Below are 23,254 nucleotides of genomic sequence, written 5' to 3'. Positions count from 1 at the left end.
TGCCCCATCCCTTTACCCCACACCCCCTCCAGCCTCCTTAGACCTCCCCAGGATCTAATAACATCACAATACAGAACTAACCAATTCCATAGTTTTCCTGTTTTGTACACGTGAACTTTAGCATATTACATTTTCATCTCCTCAGTAAGTCTTGTCATCCAATTCAATGCTGCCTCCTACCACACGGTTAAATTTTTTTAGGTTTTTGATATTTGTTATTAAATCCACTGACAAATATGAAAAGAAAAAACTGGAAACACCTTGAGATAATTTTAGCATGTCCAGGATACCTGAATCTATTCAGTTAAAGCATTTTTTTTTTTGCCTTCCATGAAAGTTTTTAATATAATAATTTTCCTCTGCACTTGGAAGCCAGGTACTTAAAGAAACCCCAGGGTCATGCTTATGCAAATTAAGTGGACATCCTGTCATGCATCGGTTTTTGGATTCAGATGCATAGACACCTATTGAGGTGGTTCTGCTTTTGCTTTCTAAATACAAGGGAGAGCCCTGTGCATAGTGGGTCTAGTAAGGCTTTGCTTACAGGATGGGCAGAGGCCCAAATGGTGGGCCTGCCATGATCTTGTCACAGGGCCAAATAGCCACAGCCGTGGAGTCAAGTACTGGCGGAGCAGGCCCCCCGGAGTTCCCTGTGACAGGAGAGGAGAGAGGCCAGCCCTCTCCGGCCCTGCTCCTCCTCCTCCGGAGTCTCCTGTTTCTACTGCTCACATGAAAGAAGAATAAGGTGACGGTTAAGAAGTCAGGCTCTGGGGCCAGCCTTTCTGGCTTTTTCTCCTAGTTCCACTACTTATTAGCCGTGTAGCTCCCAGCAGATCAAATATCTCTGTGCCTGAGCTTCCTTCTCTGCAGCATGCAGTACCACCTAGGGCCATTACAGGATTCAGTGAGTGAATGCCTGTCTGGTTCTCACGGCAGGCCTGGCACAGGGCTCAGGAAGGGTCAGGGAGGGCGCTGATGCCTCCCTTTCTCAGTTTGACCTTTCACTCTGATCCACCTTTCCATTTTAACCCCAGTGCCTTAGACTGGAACTTCAATACGTCCCATCTAGACCACTGAGCATCCTCTCCGAATCTTCTCACCTCCAGGCTCCCCCCATCACCTTTACACTCCGGTGCAGGAGTCACTTTCCTGAGCCACAGCCAGGCCCCTGCTGTCCTCCTGCTCAGAGCCCTTCTGCTGCCCCTTGCTGCCATCCAGGCCCCCTGAACACCCAGGCAGGTCATTCCCAGGCCCTTCCCAGTCCGCTTTTCAGCTAAGCTTCCAATCTGATCTACAACCTCTCTTCTTCTCCAGCCTAGTCAGCATGAAAAAGCACTGATGGGCTGGAGGCCTTGCCCAAGCTGTCCCCTCCCTGGGGATGCCCCTCTGTACTCTCCTTGCCCTCTGTTCTCGACTGTCCGCATCAAGTCTGTGCTGACAGCCGTCTGAGAGGCCCTGTCTCCCTGGAACACCCTTGATTTCCTCTGCTCACCATACCCTCTCTCTTCTGAACCTCCCAAGCATTTCGCCCCCTAGGCAAACCCCTTTCTTTTTTGGGATTCAGAGGTTTAAGTGCGTGCCTGTCCCCTCCCAGGCTGAGCCTGCTTTCAGAGCAGCTGCCACATCTCCGTCCCGCGGGACCTTGCCCATCTCAGGTGCTCAGTCATTACTTACCAGCTTGGAAAGTGCTTTGGAGCAAGATTCAGAAGAAATAGGAAGGAGAGGAAGTCATGAGGGGGGTAAGGGAACAAGGGACATTTCAGAGGAAGGCCTCCACATGTGAAAGGCATGCCCGAAGGCAGTCTACAGGCAGGCCTGCATGCTGCCCCTGGGCCCTGAAAGAGCCAGATGAAGACACACTGAACCGCGGGAGCCCCTGGACACAGACACCCCCACTCAGCCACAGCAATGCCTCCAAGCAGGCTCACCTTCACGGTTACGCAAGCAAACAAAATTAGACATGAACAAGCAAAGACCTTAATCAGCAACTTAAAGCTGTGCCGTGCACTGCTGGCTCCAAATACAGCCCATTTATTCAAAGGCTAGCGATGAAGCTCTTGAGAGCCACAGGGCAGGAGACAAGAGGAAGGACTCGGACCAGTTCCCCAAGACCCGGAGCACCTGCAGAAATACCACTTCAGGCCCGAGACATTCAGAGACACCTGCTGAGACTAACTCAGCGCCTGACACAAGCTCCTTCAGTCGGGCAGCGCCAGGTGCCGTCCTCTGCATGTTTCAGGTGAGAAAACAAGGACGTTCAAAAGCAAATGATTTTTCAAAACCCCACAGGGAGACTGAAAATCCCCAACCTCGCAACTCAGGTCATCACCACACCTGCAAATGTTTTTCACCAAATCTGAGAAAGACCGCCATCTGGTAAGAGGCTGTTTCTGCGAGGGGTTCCATAAAGAGAAGAGTAAGGGCAGTGGGGCCATGAGGGGACAAGCTCCATTTTACCAGCTGTTCATTCAACAACCTCGACACACAGTCACGCTTCAGCATACATGCTCAAGGCAGAGCTCAGTGGTCATGCGTTTTTTGGATTCCATGAGTATTTTAGTGCCTGAGACATCCCAAAGCAGAGCTGCATCCACTGCTAGATGGGGCCATGGCCTCGAGGGGCTGGAGGATGGGGTGCGGGGCTCTGAGCGCTGGAGAGGACAGCGGGACCATCTCTGGCCCACAGGGTGGAAGCTTCTGGATTGGCACAGGGAGATGGTGATGGCGGGAGAGGCCCGGCCTGGCGGCCGACCATCATGCTTCCTTGGTGATCCCACCCACAGCTTGGGGAAGGTGGGTGGTAAGCTCCATCCTGACAGCTGGTGCTGACTGGCAGCTCACACCCACTCAGCAATGGAAAGACCTCTGCTGCCATCGCCTCACGCCAGGGAAGGGCTGGGCTCTGTGCTCACACAGACCCACACTGGAATGTAGACACTGCCCATTCCTGGCTGTCTGACCTCACTCTAACCCCCTAGAGCCTGACAGTAGCAGCTAGGAGAGATAATGAACTTGAAATACGTGATGTCACATCACCTACCTTCTGAGAGGCAAGCAGTGACATCAATATGCCTCACACTAGTGAGGTTCAGAGGTCCCCCTGAGGGTTGAGGTGCCTCTCACACTAGTGAGGTTCAGAGGTCCCCCTGAGGGATGGGGTGCCACTCACACTAGCAAGGTTCAGAGGTCCCCCTGAGGGATGGGGTGCCTCTCACACTAGTGAGGTTCAGAGGTCCCCCTGAGGGATGGGGTGCCACTCACACTAGCAAGGTTCAGAGGTCCCCCTGAGGGATGGGGTGCCTCTTGAACAAATAGCTGTCGGGACATGGCCTCTCTGATCACAGCCCAAGTAAAGAAGGAAGAGACAGAAGACACAGGAAAGCAACAGTGGCTCAGAGACGGCCTCCAGCACCCTCCCCCTAACACACTCCCCGGCGCCCCAGCAGAGGCTGCTAATTTATCACATGCTCTTGCCCATAGGCCTAAAAATGGCTTCAGAATTGCTCTCAACGCAGCATTCCAGGCAGCTGCTACCCACAGGATCAGTGTCAACACAGGCAGTGAGGCTCCTCTTCTATTCCAACACTGTTTAATCAGCACTTTGCAAGTAGGGGGACGCTCCCGCCTGTGAGGCATGAATGGTTCATCAGGCGCTGCCACGGCCTTGATGACATATTCTTCTAGATCGTTCCACCCAGTCCTCTGATTACACACTCCCAGACACTGTCATAACTGACTTGTCACTGAGATTTTCTTAAGAGGATGGAATTCACTGAGCAGAGAACACAGGAACACAAAAGAACTCCAGAGGACCAGAGAAGCAGCCCATCAGGACCCCCAGACGCTTCCTGAGGGCAACAAGACTCAGTTTCCTCACCTGTAACCCACGTAGCAATTCCTATGTGGCTGCTGGGAGCATCGAAGCCGAGGCGTGGAAATCACATAGCATCATGGCTAGACACGGCTGGACGACCAGAGCTACTCAGTGGTCAATTGTCTGCAGATCCCCTTAATTAGGACCTCATCAATTTTCATCTGCAGAGCAGCAGTATTTTCCTAACTATTGCCTCTCTGAAGTCCCTTCTCCCTCAACCCTGCCAGGGTGACCATTCTGATCATGACACTTTCCTACTCAAAATGCTTTGCTGGCCCCTCAATCCCTGTAAAGCCCAAAATCTTAGGCTGACATTCACAAACATTTGCAGTCTAGCCCCTGCCTACCTCTTCATCCTCACGCCCCACCGCACACCTGGCCCTGAACACCTGGACCAGGCGCCTTTCTCAGGTACAGGAGGCACTTCCACGCTTTTGGACTTTTGATCAGGCCTTCCCAGCAGCCCATGCCTTCCCAGCCTTTGCCTGGTGAAATCCTGATTCTCGGCCCATTCAAAGGGCTCTTCCTTGATGAAGCATCCCTGAGAAATGCCCTTGTTCAGCTGACAGCAGAATTAATTCCTGCCTCCCACCAAGTAGCTCTTACCACTTCTTGAGGGTTATTTATTCTTGTTTCCTATCAGTAAACTCCTCTAACCTGAATCAAAGCTGTATTGAAGGTAGGATGTTTTGTTTTAACTTTCCAAAGTTCTTAGTGTGTTGAAAGTAATTGATCCAGAGAAGAACTTGTGATTCCAAAAAAATTATAACTGTAACCAATATTTCCTCATATGCCAGGTGGGGGATCTCATGTACTCCTCACAACAACTCTAGAACAACCACTACTGTCTCCAGTTTACAGATGAGGAAACCAAGTGGGTTTATGGCTGGTCTAAAGGGCGCCCTGCAGAAAGGGGCAGAGCAGGGATGCAAGCCCAGGCAGTGGGCTGCAGAGCCCCCGGGCAGGACGACGGCAGTCAGACCCTCAGCCTTTGGTGCTGCTTAAGTGAGTCCAGGTGGGCACTGGGGGTGCAGACTAGTGGGAAGACAGGCATATTAAATAATAATTGCAGTGTGACCAGCACTTAGTGAGGAAGATACTAATCTGTCTATAGAGAGTTGGGAGACAGACATGGCTGGGAACCCAGCTGTGGTGCTTGGGCCAATGAATTAACTGCTCAGCCTGTTTCCTCACCTGGAAAGGGATACCCACGTCATGGAGGAGCCTACCTATGTGACAGGGGACACCTTACCACTGAGGTAATAGTGCCTACCTCACAGAGTGGCTTCCCCCTCCTGTTAAGACAAAGAATGTCCATCTGGTGATGGTTACATGGGTGTAAGCACGTTAGAATCCATCCAGCTGTACACTAAAATTTGTGCATTTTATTGTATGTACCTCAGTACAAAAAATTATAAATTTTTTAATGGATAAAAAAATGATCTTGGAAGAAAAATACAAAGTACATGAAGTACTGTGCCTGGCATATGTAAAACTGTATTATCCCACACAGCATTTGAAACAGTCCAGTGAGGGGCAGCCCTGGGCCAACAAGCCCCACCAGCTCCTGGGCTGACCCCACCGCCACATGGACAGCCTGAGGAGCGTGTCCAGAATCCAAGTGACTCTGTCCAGAGTCCCCGTTTCCACTTTAAGTCAACCTCACGCACTCCCATGCTCATTGTGACGGGCGGATTGCCAGGAACCCGGATCTTGGGATATACAAATATCCAGGAAGGAACCTGAGCGAGGAAGTGAGCTTCTCCTTCCTCAGCCCTCCCCACCCTGATTCCAGGACCCTGAGCTCAACTCCATTCCTTGCTTCTGCCTGATCCTGCACCAGTCCCACAAAGAGTCAGGTCCTTGCATGTGTACGATTCAAAATCCTATTATAAAGGCTTGAATTACACACTTGAAGACACTTGGAGACCAAACCCCTTAAAAAACCTAAGGAATCATCTTGAGTGGTGGAATTTCAGGATTCACAGGAAACCTGCGCTGACGTGCTGAGGGCGAGGGGATCCTGCTGGTCCCTTCCAATCACTCCAGGTGGACCCGAACATCAGCCTTTCCAGGAGGGACTCAGAGGTGACATGGCCTGGCCAGTCCTACCCTTTGGAGAGGCACAGACACATCGACCAGGGAAGTTGCCAGAGTGGGAGGGGGAGAGGGGCCTCCTGGGTTTTCTCTGTGGCTGGACTCTGTTCCATTGTTTGCAAATCATCATCACCCTTGATGAATGGCTGGGCCATCAGAGAACAAGACGGCCTGGACGAAAGCCAGCTTCTTTTCAGTGTTTATAGGCACTGGCTTTCTGAAAGCAACTGAAACCATGTGCTCTTTCTTACAAAACCTTGCTTCACAGCCCCCTCCTGGAAAGGGCAGAGTGGTTTCTGATGAGTATCACCCAGGAGAGGGCTGACGGGCTTCCCCCACCTTCTCTGTCTCTGATGACACCTGGTTCCTGTAGCATTCTCCGGGAATACGCATTCCAGCAAAGAGGCAGGACAGAAGGGCTGGGGCTGGTGAGTTCGCCTGGCTTGTTTTCACTGATCTGTCCTTAAGAAAGTTATTCCTTCAGTGTTTCACATACCTCCCCCGACTCCCCCCGTACCACCTTCACTGTGGGATAATAGATTTCAGCAGCCGTTCGGTCAGGTTCCACAGCTGTGGGACTGATTCCTCTCTTGATGCACCTTCCTTCCTGTGCCCTGACAGTAACTGCAGGAGACAAATCAGCCTCTAGTCCACAGCAAGCCTCAGAGTGCGGGTGGTGGTCAAGGGTGAGTGGTAGGCAGCGGGGTGGGGGGATGAGGGGGTACCTATTCCGTTTCTTCCTAGATTGCTGATTGGTTGTCACTGCCTGTCAGAAAACGATGACAAACTCCAAAGCTGGCCTGAGCAGAGTCACACTGGCCTCTGTGCATGCTGGGTGTGCCAGAGAACCCGGGACACCTGGCCAGCTGGGGCTTCTGGCTGAGGCTGCCCGCTTCTGTGCAGGGCCCGCTGGGGACTGCTTTTCCAGTAAAATGACCCAACCTCTTCCTAACACCCAGTCAAGGCTCATGGTTTGGATAAGTGACAGAGAATCAAGAGCTCAGACTCATTCACTGGTCTTAAATTACTTCATTTCACAAATATATTTTTCCAGCCCCATGTTCAAGACCTTGGTTGATGGCAGGAAGAGCAGGAGAAGTGACTCAAAGATGGGTGACAAAGAGCCACTGCCCTCCCCGCCGACCCCTGCATGGAGGACACGACAGACATGTAAATAAGCATAAAGATGTAGAAAGTAAGAAGGCCCTTGAGGGAGGTTTCGATGAAATGTAAAGAGAGTTAAGAGGAAGGAGAAACTATCTCATGCATTTAAAAAAAACCCCGAGCAGAGGATCTAAGAAATCATACCCAGAAGCCACCAGGGCAGTGGTTTCCGATTACAGGTTTGTGACCAAACTAGTGAGCAGTCAGTCATCAGTCATGAGGGGCTTTGCAAATAGTCTGCTGTTCATTTGTGGGTGCAGCCAAAATTACCTTCTGTGCACCAGGCACTGGGCTACGCACAGAAGATACAACAGAGGACGAGTCAAGCCCCAGCTCTTGCCATGTGGAGCTTACAAGTATCATCCCCAAATTTCCAAACCCAGCCTACTGAAGACACTCAGGGGTGGTCGGTGCGCCTGGAGCCATTCCCAGGGGAGCCAGCAGTGGGAAGCAGGATGGAAGATAGGCAGGCCAGGGCAGGAGGGGTCTGGACTCTCTAAAGAAGAACGTGCAGCCATTGAAGATTTAAGCAGGAGGGTGCCAAGGTGAGGTCTGCAGTTCTACAAAATCACCCTGGTTGTGTGTAAAGAACAGATCCCAGGGAGCAAGACCACCCATAGGGAGACCATTACTACTTTTTAAAACTTAGAGCAGATTCAGTGTTCCCCTCTAAGATCACTCTGCTTCCACACGCTTCACCCCATATGCTTTGACAGCTAGCGTTCCAGAACCACAGTCTGCTTTACCCACGCCAAGCTCCAAAGCAAACAGCAAAGGATCAGCCGCAGCCGAGGTGACAAATTAGTGTACTGTGTGTGAATTGTGATTATATAGTGGCTTTTGCTCCCTTTTTAATTTTACCCGTGGTGATTTTTTAAGTAGCAGGCATCTGTGGTACTGTTAATTTTCTCATTAAATTGGAGAGTATAAGGGAGAAGGGGTTTATCAATACTCAGGTATGGCCGTGAAACAGATCATGCATAACTATGTCAGCAACCTGCCCTGTGTGTCCCAGAGGAAAAAAAGGTAGAGCACAATGACATCAGAGGTCCATGGTAACTCCATTTGCCACACTGTATCGGGTGGTCCTATTTGGTAGCTGTTTCTGGGAGTCTGGTTTCAAAGGCATTAGGAATAAGACAAATTATGCCATTTATCTAACCCTCAAACTGTGTGAAACTTCTTGTCTTGCTAAGGGTAAAAGAAATGTCCTTACAGTGGTGTACAGGGTCGGGCAAGTTCTGCCCCCTCCCCAGACTCTCCCGCCTGCTGCCTCTCTGACCTCACCTCTTCCTGCTCTGCCCTCCCCTCTCTGCTCCACTGGCTTCCTGGTTCATCCCATGACACATACCTGCCTCAGGACCTTTGCATTTGCTTTTCCCTTCAGAGTAATGCATGGCTCCCTCCCTCACCCCCTTCAAGTCTTTGCTCAATGGTTTGTTTTTGTATTTTAGGAAATATGAAGAATATCCTTTATTCTTAAAATGCTGTTAACCAAGATCATCATGTTTGTGAGTGCCCATAATACAGTTAACTAGTCATCTTATACACAAAAACAGTCAGCAGCAGTTTGACATAGAAATCCTGGCCATGCAAAGAGCAGAGGCTATCCAACCAGCTGGGCCAGCCAAAAAGAAAAGCATCTGACTCACAGCTCCCGCGGTGTAGGAGTCTGACACGGTCGGCATACGCAAGTATCACAGATTCTGCTGGATCCTAAAGGAATCTATGTCAGCTGTGCTGATGTAAACCGAGAAATCCATAGCTTCTGACAATTAGCAAAGTTTAGTATTTAAGATTCTTGACAACAAATTCTAATCCTTATTAATGGTGGGGAGGAATCTAACTTTGAAACACAACAGGCAGAGTGAACCTCACCCAGGCTTCCTCTGAGCACCTATTAAAGGAGCAGAGCTCCTCCTGTTTATCCCCTTTGCCTGCTCCCTTGCTGCCCGCAGCACTTCTCATCTTTTAATGAGGATTCATTTATTTTGTTTTCAGTCTGTTTTACCTGACCCAAGGAGGAACATGAGGATGAATGTTTATTAAGTGCCCAAAAGACCTTGAGGCGACATATTTGCAGTTACTTTACCTTTAGAGAGCACTCTATTATTTTTCTTACGTTCACTCTTTTTTTAAAATTTTTTTGGCAATCTCAACACCAGAAACCTGCCTTCCTAAACATGCTTCACTTGTGTTAAACTCAAAGTAAATCAGCTGATTTTGCAAAAACACTGGCCCGACCGATCATCTTGGGGTAAGGGGTAGTAACCTGGCTTTATAAACTCACTGTAACTGACCCTGAAGTGAAAGGTCGGCCGAGTTTGTATGACCCTGCTTATAAAAACAACCCGCAAGCCTTTTGCTTCCTTTCCTAATCCTTCACATTCAACCTGGAAGCAGACCCAGCTCCCAGAGACGCACACACAACAGGCCTTCCCAAGGCTATTTGGTCAGTGAACGTTACTTGTGCTCATTTCAAACATTTCGTTCATAAGCCTTATTCCTTATTTTTGCAGGGCACCGGGCTTGTATTAGGGTCTGGCGACAGCTCCTGTGCCCCGGGCCGCTCACAGTTACTTCCCTGCGTGCTGAGGTCGGTGACGCGCAGCCTCAGGGTCTCTGGGAACTTGTGGCCCAGGGCTGCCCAGACAAAGACTCAGACGACTGAGCCCCTCTCCTGCCGCTGGTGAGTCCCCGGGTTCCACCACGGACCCTCCCCCTTCGGGGGAAAAATCAAACCTCTAGTGATGAAGATGCCAAGCCACTAAAAAGGAATTCCCATTTCCTAGGGTTTCCTCTGTACCCAAAGGCTTGCGGAGAGCAGGAGGAGGAGCCCTCCCTGCCGGCTGCGCTGGGGTCCCTCGGCCTCTGGGTGCACCACGCCCGCAGCCTCACCCCAACGCGGACAGCCCGCGGCTCTGCTAGGCGGTGATATGCCCTATCTTCACGGGGAGAATCGGGGGCGGGGTGGCGTAACCCCTGTGCCCCTCGGTCGCCACTTCAAAAATAGCCGTGGCCTATCTCCCAGCGCCGCTCCGGAGCTTTTTACTCTCTTAGACTTTTCTCCCTCTAGTGAATTAGCAACATAAATCCAAGGTTCAGAGCTTCCAGAACAGAGCGGGGGTGACAAAAGAGATGCCTGGCTTTTGTGGGTCTTTGAGAGAACAAGCAAGCCCCCTTCCACATGAGGGTGACCCAGGGCCCCCGCAGAGCAGCTGGGCCTCACAGGTGCCCCCACAGGTGCCCCCACCGCTCCTCAGGGCCGCTGGGCTGTGGCAGCACATCACAAAAACACATTGCTCCACAGAGTCAAAGGAAAGCTTCAAGGGTCTCAACAGACAGACCCAAGGAATATAACCCAAAGATTATTCTTTTCAACCTAATGCAGAGAGAACATAATTCAGAGACCCAGGTAAACGGAACTCAATTTGACAGCAGATCTCGAGCTGTAAAACGTATGAACTGGACTGAGTCAAGCAGGGGCCACCTGCTACCTTCAGCACAAAGCGCAGGAGTGCTGATGTATTACACAGCTGCAGCCCGGGGGTGCACCGCCCTGGGGGAGCACGCACAGCCAGCTCTGGCTGCTCACCTCCGCAGGGCTGTGGCGGCCCCTTGCTGGCGCCCCACCTTTCCCGAGCACCGCCCTCTCCCCTCGGAGTCGCTGTTCAAGAACTCACTTTGAGGAAGCCCATGGGCCAGGGCATGCCGGTCCCTAAAGCAGGATCCCGCCGAGGCCAGGCGCGGTGTGCGGTGGGAGCAGCCGGGCGGCCGGACGCGCGGCAGGGATGCCGGCCTTGGAACGTCTGGGCGGGAGGCCCGCAGCCCCCGCCCTGCGACCCGCCTTATCAGCCGCAGAGCGCGCTATCGCGCTCCCGGGGCGCCCCGCGCGCGCGCCGAGGGAGGCGCCCGCCTGGGGCTCGCAGATTACGGAGCTCTCTCGCCTGCTCCCGCTCAACCCAGCTCGGCCCTCTCCAGCCCCGGCCAGCGCAGCCCCTGCCAAGGGCCCCTCGGGCCGTGAGCCGGCCCAGCAGCCCCGGGAGACGCGGCGCGGCGCGGCGGGCAAGGGGAGCATCTGCCCAAATCGCCGGGTATGGGGCGCAGGCGTCTCCAGGGGGAGGGCTGCCTGCAGGAGGCTCCTGGAGGGGCGCAGCCCCCTGGTGAGGGCAGCGTTCCTTCCCTGAGCAGATGATTCTCCTGGGAGACGCTGGCCTTCCCTGTTCACCCAGCCCTGCTCTGCAGGGATGCGTGCCATGGGCCTCTATTTTTTTTACATGCTTTCACTGGGGTCCCCTGAGGTCCTTATCTGCAGATTTTGCAGGTACTCTGGGCACAGTCTTAGTAACACTGGGGCCAAAAATCACAACGTTCCTGGGAGCCAGAGGTGAGTCACCACAAGCAGAGGATAGGAGGGAAGGGGGGCCAAGGCAGCTCCCCACAACCTCACTGGCAGGTGGGCCCAACCAAGGCCGAGCTCCTGCAGGCCGGCCTGGGAAGCCTTCTTTTGCCACATCCGCCCATGAAACTGTGGGATGAGTGGCATCTGCCCAGAGTGGCTTGTCTGGTGGGAACACTGTGCCCTGGAATAGCAGTTGGTGGCTGTTGGAGGGACCAGAGACCCGAAGGGCCAGAGCGTGAGGCCTGACCAGTGGGGTCTCCCTGGAGCCTGGAGGTGGCCTCACCGGAAAGGGCTGTGGCTCATTTGTAATGTAGCAGTGTTTTTGTTTTCAGAGGCATAGGGACACAGACACATTAAATCCTGCCTGAGAACCATCCCTCCACCCCCCTCCCACACCTTCCACTGGGGTGAGGCTGGTCCAGGTCCCCTGACAGGCAGCCATATGGCTTCAGAGCTTTTCTGTAGGTCCAAATGGGCCGTACTTTGAGATCATAGCTGCTGGTGAAAATGTCACTGGAACATTCAGCTGGAAAGCCCCCAGGGGAGGCTGGGGCCATCTTGGAGCAGCCTAGCACCTGACCTGGAGTGGGATGCGGGTTAGGGCAAAGCAGGTTCTGGGCCATGTTTTGCCTAAAAATAACCACCACAATCAGTAGGTACAAGTCCATAGCAGATGTCTTTTAAAACACATAATTCAAAACAGGAGCTTTTTCTTAGAGGGTTCAGAAAAGCTAAACAACCCTACCACAGGATAAATGGTCTTACTGGGCAACAGATATTGGGCTCGGCTGGTTTACGACAGCCACGCGCTGCCCTGCAGCCCACTCAGGCTTGGGATGAGTTTGGCATCGTAGTGGGATTGGTCTGTAACATGTGCTCAGTAAAGGTTTCTGGAATGGATCCTTGGCTGTCACCAGCAGGGTAATAAGAGCAAGAGGCCATTTCACCATTCAAGGCAAAAGAGAAACAATATTTCTCTCTTCAGAGCCCCAAGCTCTGAGGAGAAAATGCCAGCAAGTAAACATGGGGTGTAGCAATGATTTAGAAGATGCCCTGTAAAGAGAAACTGTAATTTCAAATCTTTGGGACGGGTAGACGGCCAGGCAGGCTTGATTCTGTGAGCCCCTTGTGTGGTGCTTCCAGTGGAACCCCAGGAGCTCAGCGTCCCCAGCAGCCGAGGCACCTCAGAATTTAACCCCAGAACCAGCCCCTTCCAGGCAACGTAAGGCTCTCCTCCTGTGAAAACACCAGGGGTAAGAAAGGCAGGCACAATTGGGACTAACCAACTACCAGGCTGATGGGACCTGGGTCGGTCACACAGCAGCCTGGTCTCAAAGAACTGGACCCACAATATATTTGAGACCCCAGAATTCAACCCTCAGCTGTGTTCCCTGTGACAGCCAGGCTGTGCACAGGCATGCTGTGTGATACGGGTTACTTGCTTGTCAGATGGCTGCCAAGGGCATTCACATGTTCTATGACATATAAAGCCTTTCTTTTTTCTTAACCTCTGAAAGGAAACCACAAAAGCTGCCACCAACACATGAAGAGCAAGCCCTTCTATTTCAGGATGGCAGGGACCTCTTGAATATCCAGCAACCCCCCACTCAGAAGTCTTTCACAAGCCCCTCTTCTCTTTATTTATTTACATACAACCTTATATCCAGCGCTTACTGTGTGCCAGGCACTATTGTAAGCCCTTCGCACTCACTCATATAATCCTTATAATTACTCTGGGAGGTGACCACTATCATTAGGCCCAGTTTACAGATGAGAAACTGAGGCATGGAAAGATCAAGAAACCTGCTTAAGAACAGGTGGAGTCAGTTTCCAATCCAGGTTGTCTGAATCTTCCATCTGTAGGCCAACTGGGCCATTTTGCTTTGGGCTTAATATTTTAATTTCATTCAGTCCACTGATCCATTTTCCTTGATAAGCATGGAATTCAACAACTGTTGACTCTTCTCTCAAGTGTTGTCTCAGTGTTCTATTTTTAGAAGTTGATAAATCAGTCCATAGAAGAGGCTTTCAATAGATTTTCATTATAAAAGTAATAAGACATCCTCATTGAAAAAATATTTGAAAAATGGAGGGTATTGCATATAATCTCCATCCCCCTCAAGGCCCCCCAACACAAAAGCTAGCACTTTGATGTATTTCCCTCCAGCCTCTCTTTCTATGCATGTTTCTCTTACTTTAATATTTTTATTGTGATATATTTCAAATGAAAAGAAAATCACAGAGCATGTCTGTACAAATACTCCTATGCCCGCTTCTCAGCTTCATTAATGTTTGCCACACATGTCAGATTTTTCTTTAAGAAATAAAACATTATGGATACTGTTGCAACACACCTTCATCTCAACCCCCTCTTTTCTAGAGGTAGCAACTAATCTACCCATGAATTTTCAATACGAAAAAAAAATCCGTATCTGTCTGTAAGGCATAAAGGAAAATAATGAAATTAACAGCCATGTACTCATGAGCTGGATAATGAAGAGAGGGTTACAGGGGCCCATGTGTGTTTGTCATCTGATTCCTTCTGCCTCATGTCTCCACCCCCCACCCCGTAGATATAAACTCTATCCTAAATTTTGTGTTTATCATTCCCTGCTTTTCTGTGCAGTTTTACCACCTCTATATATCTAAACAATATATGGTTCCATTTTGCAAGTCTTCTGACTTTAAATAAGGAGAATTATGCTGTATGGATTCCTCTGCTCTTTGGATTTTTTTATGAAACATGACATTCTTGAGCTTCAGCCAGGAACGGTTTATTACTTCCATTGCTGTACAGTATTCCATTGTATGCAAACACCACAAATTATTTATCCATTAACTGCTAATGGAATTTGAGCTATCTTCAAAATGTTTTTGCTATTAAAACATTACTGCTACAAACATGCTTGTAAGAGCTTCCTGCTGCAGACATGCAAGGTTTGTCTAGCGTGTATGCTAGCAAGAGTAGAATGACGAATTGTAATATACGGACATCTTTGACTTTACTAGACTGAGTGGTTTTGGGGACTGCCTGCTCCACTGGTTTTCCCAACAGCAAGTTGTACAGTTGCCCCTCAAGCTCACCAGCACTTACATAGACTAAATTTTTGTCAAACTGGCAGGTATAAAATGATATGCAATTACGGTTTTAATCTGCATTTCCCTAATCACCAGTGAGGATGGGCATCTTTTCACATACATTTTGGCCATTTATTTTTCATCTGTGAAATTACTGGTAAGCCCTTTGCCCATTTTTCTGTCCTGTGGTTTGTCTTTTTCTTATTGAGGCTGGGGGTTCTTTACATAGTATGGATACTCACCATTGATCAGTTATATGCATTGCAAGTGCCTTCTCCCAGCACGGGGCTCAGCTTGCTTTTCCAATGCAGAGTTATTTCTCAAGTGTTCTGTGATGTTGAGAATCCTGGACACAGAGTGTGAGGCACTGAACTCAGAGGACATGCACTTTGTTATGAGTCCTCGTTGTGAGACAGAAACGGAGGCGCAGGAGATAATGTGATTCGTCCAGGATGTTTGCAGAGCAGTCTCCTGAGTCCCCTGCTCTTAACCACTACTGGATGAATAGGGGAGCAAAATCAAGACAAGAGGAGGAGGGCAGTACAGCTGCCACTTAATGTTACAAAACTGCAGAAGGGACAGACTCAGCTCTCCATCACTCGATGTGCTGATTATCCCATTGAGGGACTTCCAGTCCCTTATTTTCCTGAAAAGTCCCTTGTTCATGCCGACATTTGACCATTTTCTCACTTTGAACAGTTTCACCATCAACAGATGATGAAAAGAGGTGACCAAATTCAAATCAGTCAAACTGTGCTTATTCTTTTAAGAGGAGGGATGAAAGAATTAAACACTTGACAATAATAATGGTCAGCTTTGATTGAGCTCTCGCCACGTGCTTGCTCATTCCTTCATTCACTCTTCCTCCCCCTTCCTTCCCTGCTTCTTCCCTCCTTCCTTCTTTCAATATTTAACAAGCCTGTTATGTGCTATGCATGGTATCATGCAATGGTAAAGAAAACAGTCTAAACGCTTTGCATCCATTATTCACATATTAATCCAACAATCTGATCGGGTAGATGCTGTAGTATCCCTCATTTTCGTGATGAAGCAACCAAGATGGGAGAGGTACAATGCGATCACAGAGCTGGTCAAGGAATCCAGGTCTTACTTGGGGGGTGGGGGGTGGGGGGGAGTTTCCCTTAACGGCACTAGATGACCTCCAAACGGCTGAGTCAGCTGTGGTTTATGTATCCACATTGTGCTCCCCTGAGGTCCAGCATGGAAATTCGAGTCATTATTGCCTCCATCCTCCAAATCTCTCACCCTTTTTTTATTGACCATCCAGCCCAACATTAACCTTATACCAAGTGCAGTGACATCACTACAGCTTGACAAGAAATGGGGTCAGGGGTGGCTGTGTGCCAGTGGATCTCGAGACGGCAGGGATGGAGGTGATGATGTGACAGTGATGTGACAGGGCATCTAATAAAATCTCTAATCATCTCTAAGAGGTCCTGAGATAATAGTTGGAAATCTAAGGACATTGACTTCCTCTCTCTTATTTTTAAATTTGAGGGGAAAATACTGACCTTCAAGGGGCCCTAGTTGAAGACTCTTATCCTTGAAACATTTTCTCTACAAGTGTCTACAAGGGGGTGGGGAGGAGAGCAGGAAGGAAGTGGGGGAGAGGAGGGGCAAGGGGCAGAGGAGGACTGCTTTTCTGGAGAAAGAGCTTGTTTAGCCTGTCCCCCGGCCAGCTGCTCTCCACTCTGAGGCCAGACCCAGACAGGGGCTTCTGCTGTGGAGAGTCAGTGCCGGCGCCATCGCAGCTCAGCCGGAGCCAGCGCACCTGCTCTGAGCCAGCGCTTGGTGGCGCCTGCGGTAGCAGCTCGGACACCTGCTGCAGACCCACCCTGCAGCTTCGGTCCCACCCTAACTCCCCTGCGTGGCTTCACCGCTAGAACAACTTTTCCCGAAAACACCTTGTCATGATAAAAGCACTCGACTAGGAGTCCGACCTGTCTCAGTGTGAATCGAGCCTCAGCTACTTCGGGTAATGGAACCTGGGACGTGCCACTGACCCGATCTGAGCCTGTGCCCCTCATCTATAAACTGGGTGTACAAATACCTTCTCTGCCTGCATCACCAGATTGTTATGAGGTTCACAGTAAGTGATGGACCTAAGGGCACTTTTTTTTTAAAGAAAAATTAGATATGTTTTATTAAGTGTCTGATTGAATAAGAATTTTCAAAATGTAAAACAATGTAAGAAAACTCAATGGAAAAGATAGGGATTCTACTACGTCATGACTTCCAAAGATATAAAGTTATCATAAACAAAATTATAAGACAAAAACAAACTAGGCAGATGTCATAGAGACAAGACCAGTTAATTAATATCCTAAATATACAAAGGTGTGTATACAAACTGGGAAATAGAAAAACGAGCAGTCCATGAACAGGCAATGCATAGGGGAGGAAATAGAAAAGGTAATATAAAATCATAGAAGAGTTCCTATACTACTAATCAAAAGTGTAAAAGCACTTTATTATTATCAACTAAAGCCATAGTCATGCTTCTGGATAGTACATGTCAGGTGTGATAAATATATGATTTATTCCCCTGTTCCTGGCAACTCCACAAGCTGGGGATTTTTGGCAATATCCAAAATGCCAGTAGCCTCTGGTGCCCACTCATCTCCTTGGGCATCCATCGATTTCCCCAACTTGATTTCCCATCCTATCCAATTGGAAGAAACACATGTATTTCTTTAAATACACAGGTAATGTATTTAATCATAAGGTAAATTTTTAAAAAATAAGATAGTTGGAAAAATGACAAAATAACTCATAATCTCACTGTCCAAATAGAACCACTAGTGACTGGAAGGTTGTATTGCAATAGGGCTGTGAATCTGGGTCTTGGAGTCAGACAGACCTGGGTTCTGGCCACTTAGCAGCTGCATGACCTGGGGTGGGGGGCACCTTGCTCACCTCTCTAGGTCCCTAAGTCAACCTGGATCCGTGAGATGAGACTGAATGCTTGCTTCAGATGATTGCTAAGAGGACTCACTGGGGTAACACGTGTGCAGAGCACCCCCATCCCAAGGAGTGCTCCGGAAATGGTACCTGGTGTCATATTCTAAGTGACTACCCTGCAGACTTTGATAAGAGTGCACATACTACAAATAAATGCACATATGATTCCAAAAATAGGATTCATTGTGTCTTGTAACTTGCTTTCATCAACCACATACCAGAATATTTTTACACAAGAGATGTACACATTTGCATCACCTTTTAATGACTGCAGAGTAAAGCGTCCCCAGGATGTTTGCTACTTTGTGAACCCATCCTCTACTGCTGAATACTTAGGTTCTTCCTAAATTTATCTTGCCATTTTAAACAATGTTCCAGTTAGTATCTCTGTGCTGTTGAATGTGGTTATTTCTTTAAAGCTCTTTCCCAGATATTTTGCTAGACTGGCTGGAATCAAAGGTTTGAGCCTTTCTGAGGCTTTGCTGGGTGTTGTTGATTTTCCTCCAGAAAATGGGGGTAACTGCTTTCCTTTATCCAGCTAGCAGTGGGTATTTGTTATAATTATTATTATTATTTTACTCTGTAAGAAGTGAACTTCTTACTGTAGGAGTATCATTACCCCCGCTCACCCAGCAGTCTGCACAGCCCTGCAGGTCTTCATCCAGCCTGGGGCTCCAAAGTGGCTCCATCCAGGGCCTGGACTTCCCTGGTGACATGCTTTTAAGAACTGTCCTTAGCTGGGGAGGAGTTCTTAATCCTCATGGCGACTTCATTTCCTACAGTTTGTACTGTATCTTCTCTGTACATATTGCAATTTATGGGCATGACCACCTGGTTCAGCCACTGCATATGCTGGCTTAGCAGAGATTTTATTTACCTAATTATCCTAATCCTTTGAGGATCCATTAAACCAATACAGCATTTACACCAAATACACACTTCCAAACCAGCAGGAGGTTTCCATCCTTTAATAATCATGGTAATATTGTATACTTGCAGAGCAATTTGCAGTTTGCAAACATATTGACATACACTACGATATGTAATACAACAATCCTGGAGTTTTTATTGTCATTAAAAGTTATTATTAGCTGTATTTTACAAAGGGAGAAACTGAAACTCAAAAGCAAACTGAGTTGCCCATGGTCCAACAGCTAATTAGCGATCCAGGCGGGAATCCGTTTTGACTAAGTTCCAGGCTATCTCTGGCCACACGGCTTTTCCTACTCTGTGAGCTTCAGTTAATCCTGTTTGTTGAGGGTTGACTGATGGCTGGTGTTCTCCCACATCATTTTGCAGTGACCTGAGGCCACCTGATGGGTGCGTGGGCTGTGTGTTAGAGGTGGGGGGTGGGGGGGAAAGAGACAGAGGCGGGGAATTTTGCTTTGATTTCTCCTGAATGCTAGCTTTACCCCTGATCTAATGGTAATAACATTTAAAGTGTGGAATTTCCTGTCTCAGGGTTATTCTCCAACCTGGAGGGCATTTAAAGTTCTAAAAATCTTTCTGCTTGCAGATATGGCACTGTTTGATAATTTATAGTCTGGCATTTCCTAAATCTAGGCAGTGTTTGGGGAGGATGGCCAGGCTTCCTGGCAAATGCTGAGTGTTGAAACTTCAGCTGAATAATCAGTGCATCTAAAGCTTCATGTTAGAAGGTATAAAGCTTGAAGGCTATGTTTCATTCCCCCCAAAAGGTACATCTTAGGCAGTGGCAGCTCAGCTTGCCTCCTCACACCCCCTAAGCCGTGGATCTGGAATGGCTTTCCGCAGTGAAGCCATCTGCAGCTGCTCCAGGAGGCAGCCCAGAGCCACGGCCATGGCTCTGCTAACGGCCAACAAATGCGGGTCTGCGTGTGTGGACTGCAGCCCATCATTTCAGCCATGGAACTCAAAGTGGGCAGAAACACAAAGGTCACGGAATGCTGGAGTCCCTCTTCCCAGGTTCCTGACAGGGAGGGGCGCCACCTCCTCTTCACCGTCCAGAAGATTCAGAAGGCCCTTCCTCACACATGGGCTGCCGCCCTGTGATTCCCTCCCCTGGTCGCCCTTCTGCCCACCACCACCTGCCTCTCAGCTTGGGCCCAGCATGGGGCGGCAGCTGCCCTACTTGGCTCAGGCTGCCTCCCTTCAGGCCACACAGGCCCAAGCCCTTCTGCAGGCCTGGGTGATGGGCGAGGTTTGGGTTCAAATTCCAGCTGCACCTCAGGCTGGGCAGCTCCCTAAACTTCGGAGCCTCCTACCTTCCAGGGGGAATACCCACAGTGTCCACTTCATGGGGCTTCTGTGAGGACTGGGTGAGGTCAGGCATGTACAGTGCTCACCACGGCACAGAGTACATGCTCAGTAAATGGAGCTATTATTCTTACGTTATTATTGTTATTATCTTTATTTCCTCCAAACATACTTTTCGTTTGTCCACCTTTCTCAGAGTCCTTCATCTGGACATCCTGACAAAACACGCCGGATGCGTCCTAGCACACGGCACTCTGTTCATCCGAGTGCGTGTAATGCTCCGCCTCACCCAGAGTTCAGGGCCCACGCTTGCTATGTCTGCAGACAAACCATGAACTGAACAGTAAAATGGCACACTGCTGAGAATGGGGCCCAGTAGCGGTCCCTGGCACCCTCTCTCCGGGCGGGAACTGGTCCACCTGGTGACCCACTTTGGGGATCGTTGTTCTATTAGTTTCAAGTTTCCTAACTATAATCATCCAGTCCAATGTCTTCACTTTTATTCATTCTGTCCACAAAGATATCATAAGAGACTCTGCCAATATAAAACATATACAAAATAGAAAACTGGAATATGATTTAAAATAAATACACATAAAAGTTCTGTTTTCTTTCCTCACTGAAATAAATGGTCTTGCTATCAGGAGTCTTTGCTCCTAAGCCAGTTCGCCTTTTGCTGGATCTTGGTCACATTTGTTTATAATATGATTGCTTTGTTTATAATATAGCCACCATGTGGCACTTAAGAAATACTTTGTTTTATTACATTTATTTGTGTACATGTGTGTCACCTTTATTAACAGGAAGATCTCTGGGGGCAGAGATTATAATGTATTCATCACTAGAGGTCGTCCAAGCACAGGGCTTTAAACATAATAGATGCTCAGTGATTACCTGCCAAGTGGACCATGAATATATGTGTGCCTGAAAAAAGGAATGAATGAATGATTTCATCCAATAAGCCATTGTTGGTTATTATAAAGGAAATGAGTTTAGTTGGGCATGACTCATTCCTGGTGAAACCATGCTCGCTGCCAGAGACCACTATTTTCCCCTAACTGGTCATAAACCATCTGTTTGATAATCCATTCTAAATTTCTTTCAGGAATTTGGCATCGTGAAATCTGCTTTCTTATCTTCCCACCCCCAGTTTTCCTTTCCAATTCTTCAGGATTTCACCAGCATTGCCAAGACTGTCACAGTGACCACATGTCCCAGTTTACTCTGCCCCAGTAAGGCCACACCTCTGGCCAAGGAGACCTAGGCTCATTCGACACTCATTTCCTAACAGAATGGCTGATGGGAAACAAGGAGGATCAGTTCAGCTGAGTATATTTTGCAAAGTTTCCAAACATTTTAAATTGCACCCTCCTAGCAATAAAAATATTTGAGCATATATCTTCAGTATATGCATATTTACTTATCTATAAATCATATACATGTATTACCGTGCCAATACATTACATTCATTACAAAATATACAACAAAAGCAGACTTTTTTTTTATTTTGGTATCATTAGTGTACAATTACTTGAACAACATCATGGTCACTAGACTCCCCCTAATATCAAGTCCCTCCCACATACCCCATTACAGTCACTATCCATCAGCGCAGCAAGATGCTGTAGAATCATTACCCGTCTTCTCTGTGTACACTGCCTTTCCCGTGTCCCCCCCACCTGGCTACATTATGTGCGCTGATCGTAATGCCCCTTTTCCCCCCCTTATCCTTCCCTTCCTGCCCACCCTCCCCAGTCCCTTTCCCTTTGGTAACTGTTAGTCCATTCTTGGGTTCTGTGAGTCTGCTGCTGTTTTGTTCCTTCAGTTGTTGAAAAGCAGACATTTTTAAAGGACAAGATTATCTTCTGGCATCTGCTTGCAGACCACTGGGTTACACAGACCCCACTTTGGAGACCACCGAACAGTTTACCATCAGGATGACGAGCCAGTTCCCCTGTGGGCCGCTGCCCTCCAGAGCCACCCGGCTTGAACCCTTAGCCCTTCCAGACACCTCCCAAATGTGTGCTAGAAAACACGGCTGCATCTGCATCTCTTTATTCTGCCACCCGCTATGCTGGGGACTGCCCCACCCCCAACAACAATGGAAACCTTATCCTAGGCCAGTTGCTACGCACCACAGAGCCTCCACTGCTCATATCTGATAGGAAAGCAATACCTACATTTAGGCTCTTATGAGGATTAAATGAGATGGTGTGTGTAGTGAGTGTAATATGGGCACAGACTTGGTGCCCAGCCATCTGTCCCCCTCCCATGGGTGCATGACCTTTTCCTTCGAAGGTGGCAGCTCTAAGAAACAAAGTCATTCAGACATCACCAAGAGTCCCCATATGGATGCATGGAAGTATTTTTTTTTCTAGCCGGTAGCTGAAGATATAATTACTTAGAAACCCTGGAAGGGGCAATCTAAAGAGAGAGAAGCGGCTGGTGCAGATAAGAAAGGGAGTAGGAGGTAATGAGCAACATGAGGGAAAAAGTGCCTAATTTAGGGAAGAAGCAGACATATTTACTCAACTTTTCCACCCTCCACTTCTTCTACAGTAAAGCAATCTTTATATTACAGACATTTTTTTAAATGTAGGTTTATTTATATTTAAAATGTGTCATGCAATATTTGAGACACACAAAAAAGGACAAAGAAAAATCCAACACTCAGCTCCAGAAATAAAACACTGGAAACAAAGGGGGAAACATGAGAGAGACTATTTCATATCTTGATCTGGGTAACGGACTCACGAAGGTATCCACATGTCAAAATGCATCAAGCTGTACACTAAGATCTGTGCATTTTGTTGTATGTACCTAAATATAAAAAGATAAAATAATAAAACATGGGAAACAGTTAAATCCACCTTCTGCACTTCCCTCCTAACCCCATAATATTAATTTGGTATTTATTACTCCACATATTTCTACACATCGGTGTACATATCCCTAAGCCATATATAGTATTTCAAGTGTTTTTATATATATAATATTTTGAGCATTTTTAAACTTAAGGACTATGTTTCTTTCTTACATTATTATTATCAGTTTGGTTCATTCACTCATTCACCCAGCCGGCATCTATAAAGTGCCTACCATGCTCTTTATGCCATGATTAATTGGAATATAAAGGAAAATCCCTTCACTTCTCAGTCCTAGAAAGATGTCAGTACCTACCACATGAGAAATGATTCCTTTGCAAAATCATTTTCAGGCTTACCACTTTCGTTTCACTGTTTCCACAGAAAACCCACTGCTGTTATTCGGTGGAGCAATGATGGATACCTGGATTCCAGAGATGGGACAGAAAGCCATGCCGCGAATGTCTGGCTGAGTTCTCCCCAGAGGAAGCAGGCTGCACATCTGGGAAAGGCAGGTAGTTCAGCCCCACCTTCACAGATCTCTTCTAGACGGCAGAG

At 48.3% G+C, this 23,254-nt stretch overlaps 1 protein-coding gene across 7 annotated transcripts in view; it reads right to left on the bottom strand.

Moving 5' to 3' along the window:
* Window positions 1–23,254, bottom strand: part of ANK1 (ankyrin 1) — a 203,314-nt gene that overhangs the window by 119,045 nt on the left and 61,015 nt on the right. The window contains exon 1 of one of the 7 annotated variants that reach the window (XM_057505219.1): window positions 10,819–11,021. The exons of the other annotated variants lie outside the window; for them this stretch is intronic. Coding sequence (XP_057361202.1) covers window positions 10,819–10,845 — 27 coding nt within the window. The 5' untranslated portion in view covers window positions 10,846–11,021. Of the gene's footprint in view, window positions 1–10,818; window positions 11,022–23,254 lie in introns of those variants that run through there. 7 annotated transcript variants of the gene reach the window in all.

Source organism: Manis pentadactyla, chromosome 7, assembly GCF_030020395.1.
Source record: "Manis pentadactyla isolate mManPen7 chromosome 7, mManPen7.hap1, whole genome shotgun sequence".
Classification (NCBI taxonomy): domain Eukaryota; kingdom Metazoa; phylum Chordata; class Mammalia; order Pholidota; family Manidae; genus Manis; species Manis pentadactyla.
Note: the sequence above shows the minus strand (reverse complement) of the source record. Positions and strands in the feature narration are given on the sequence as shown.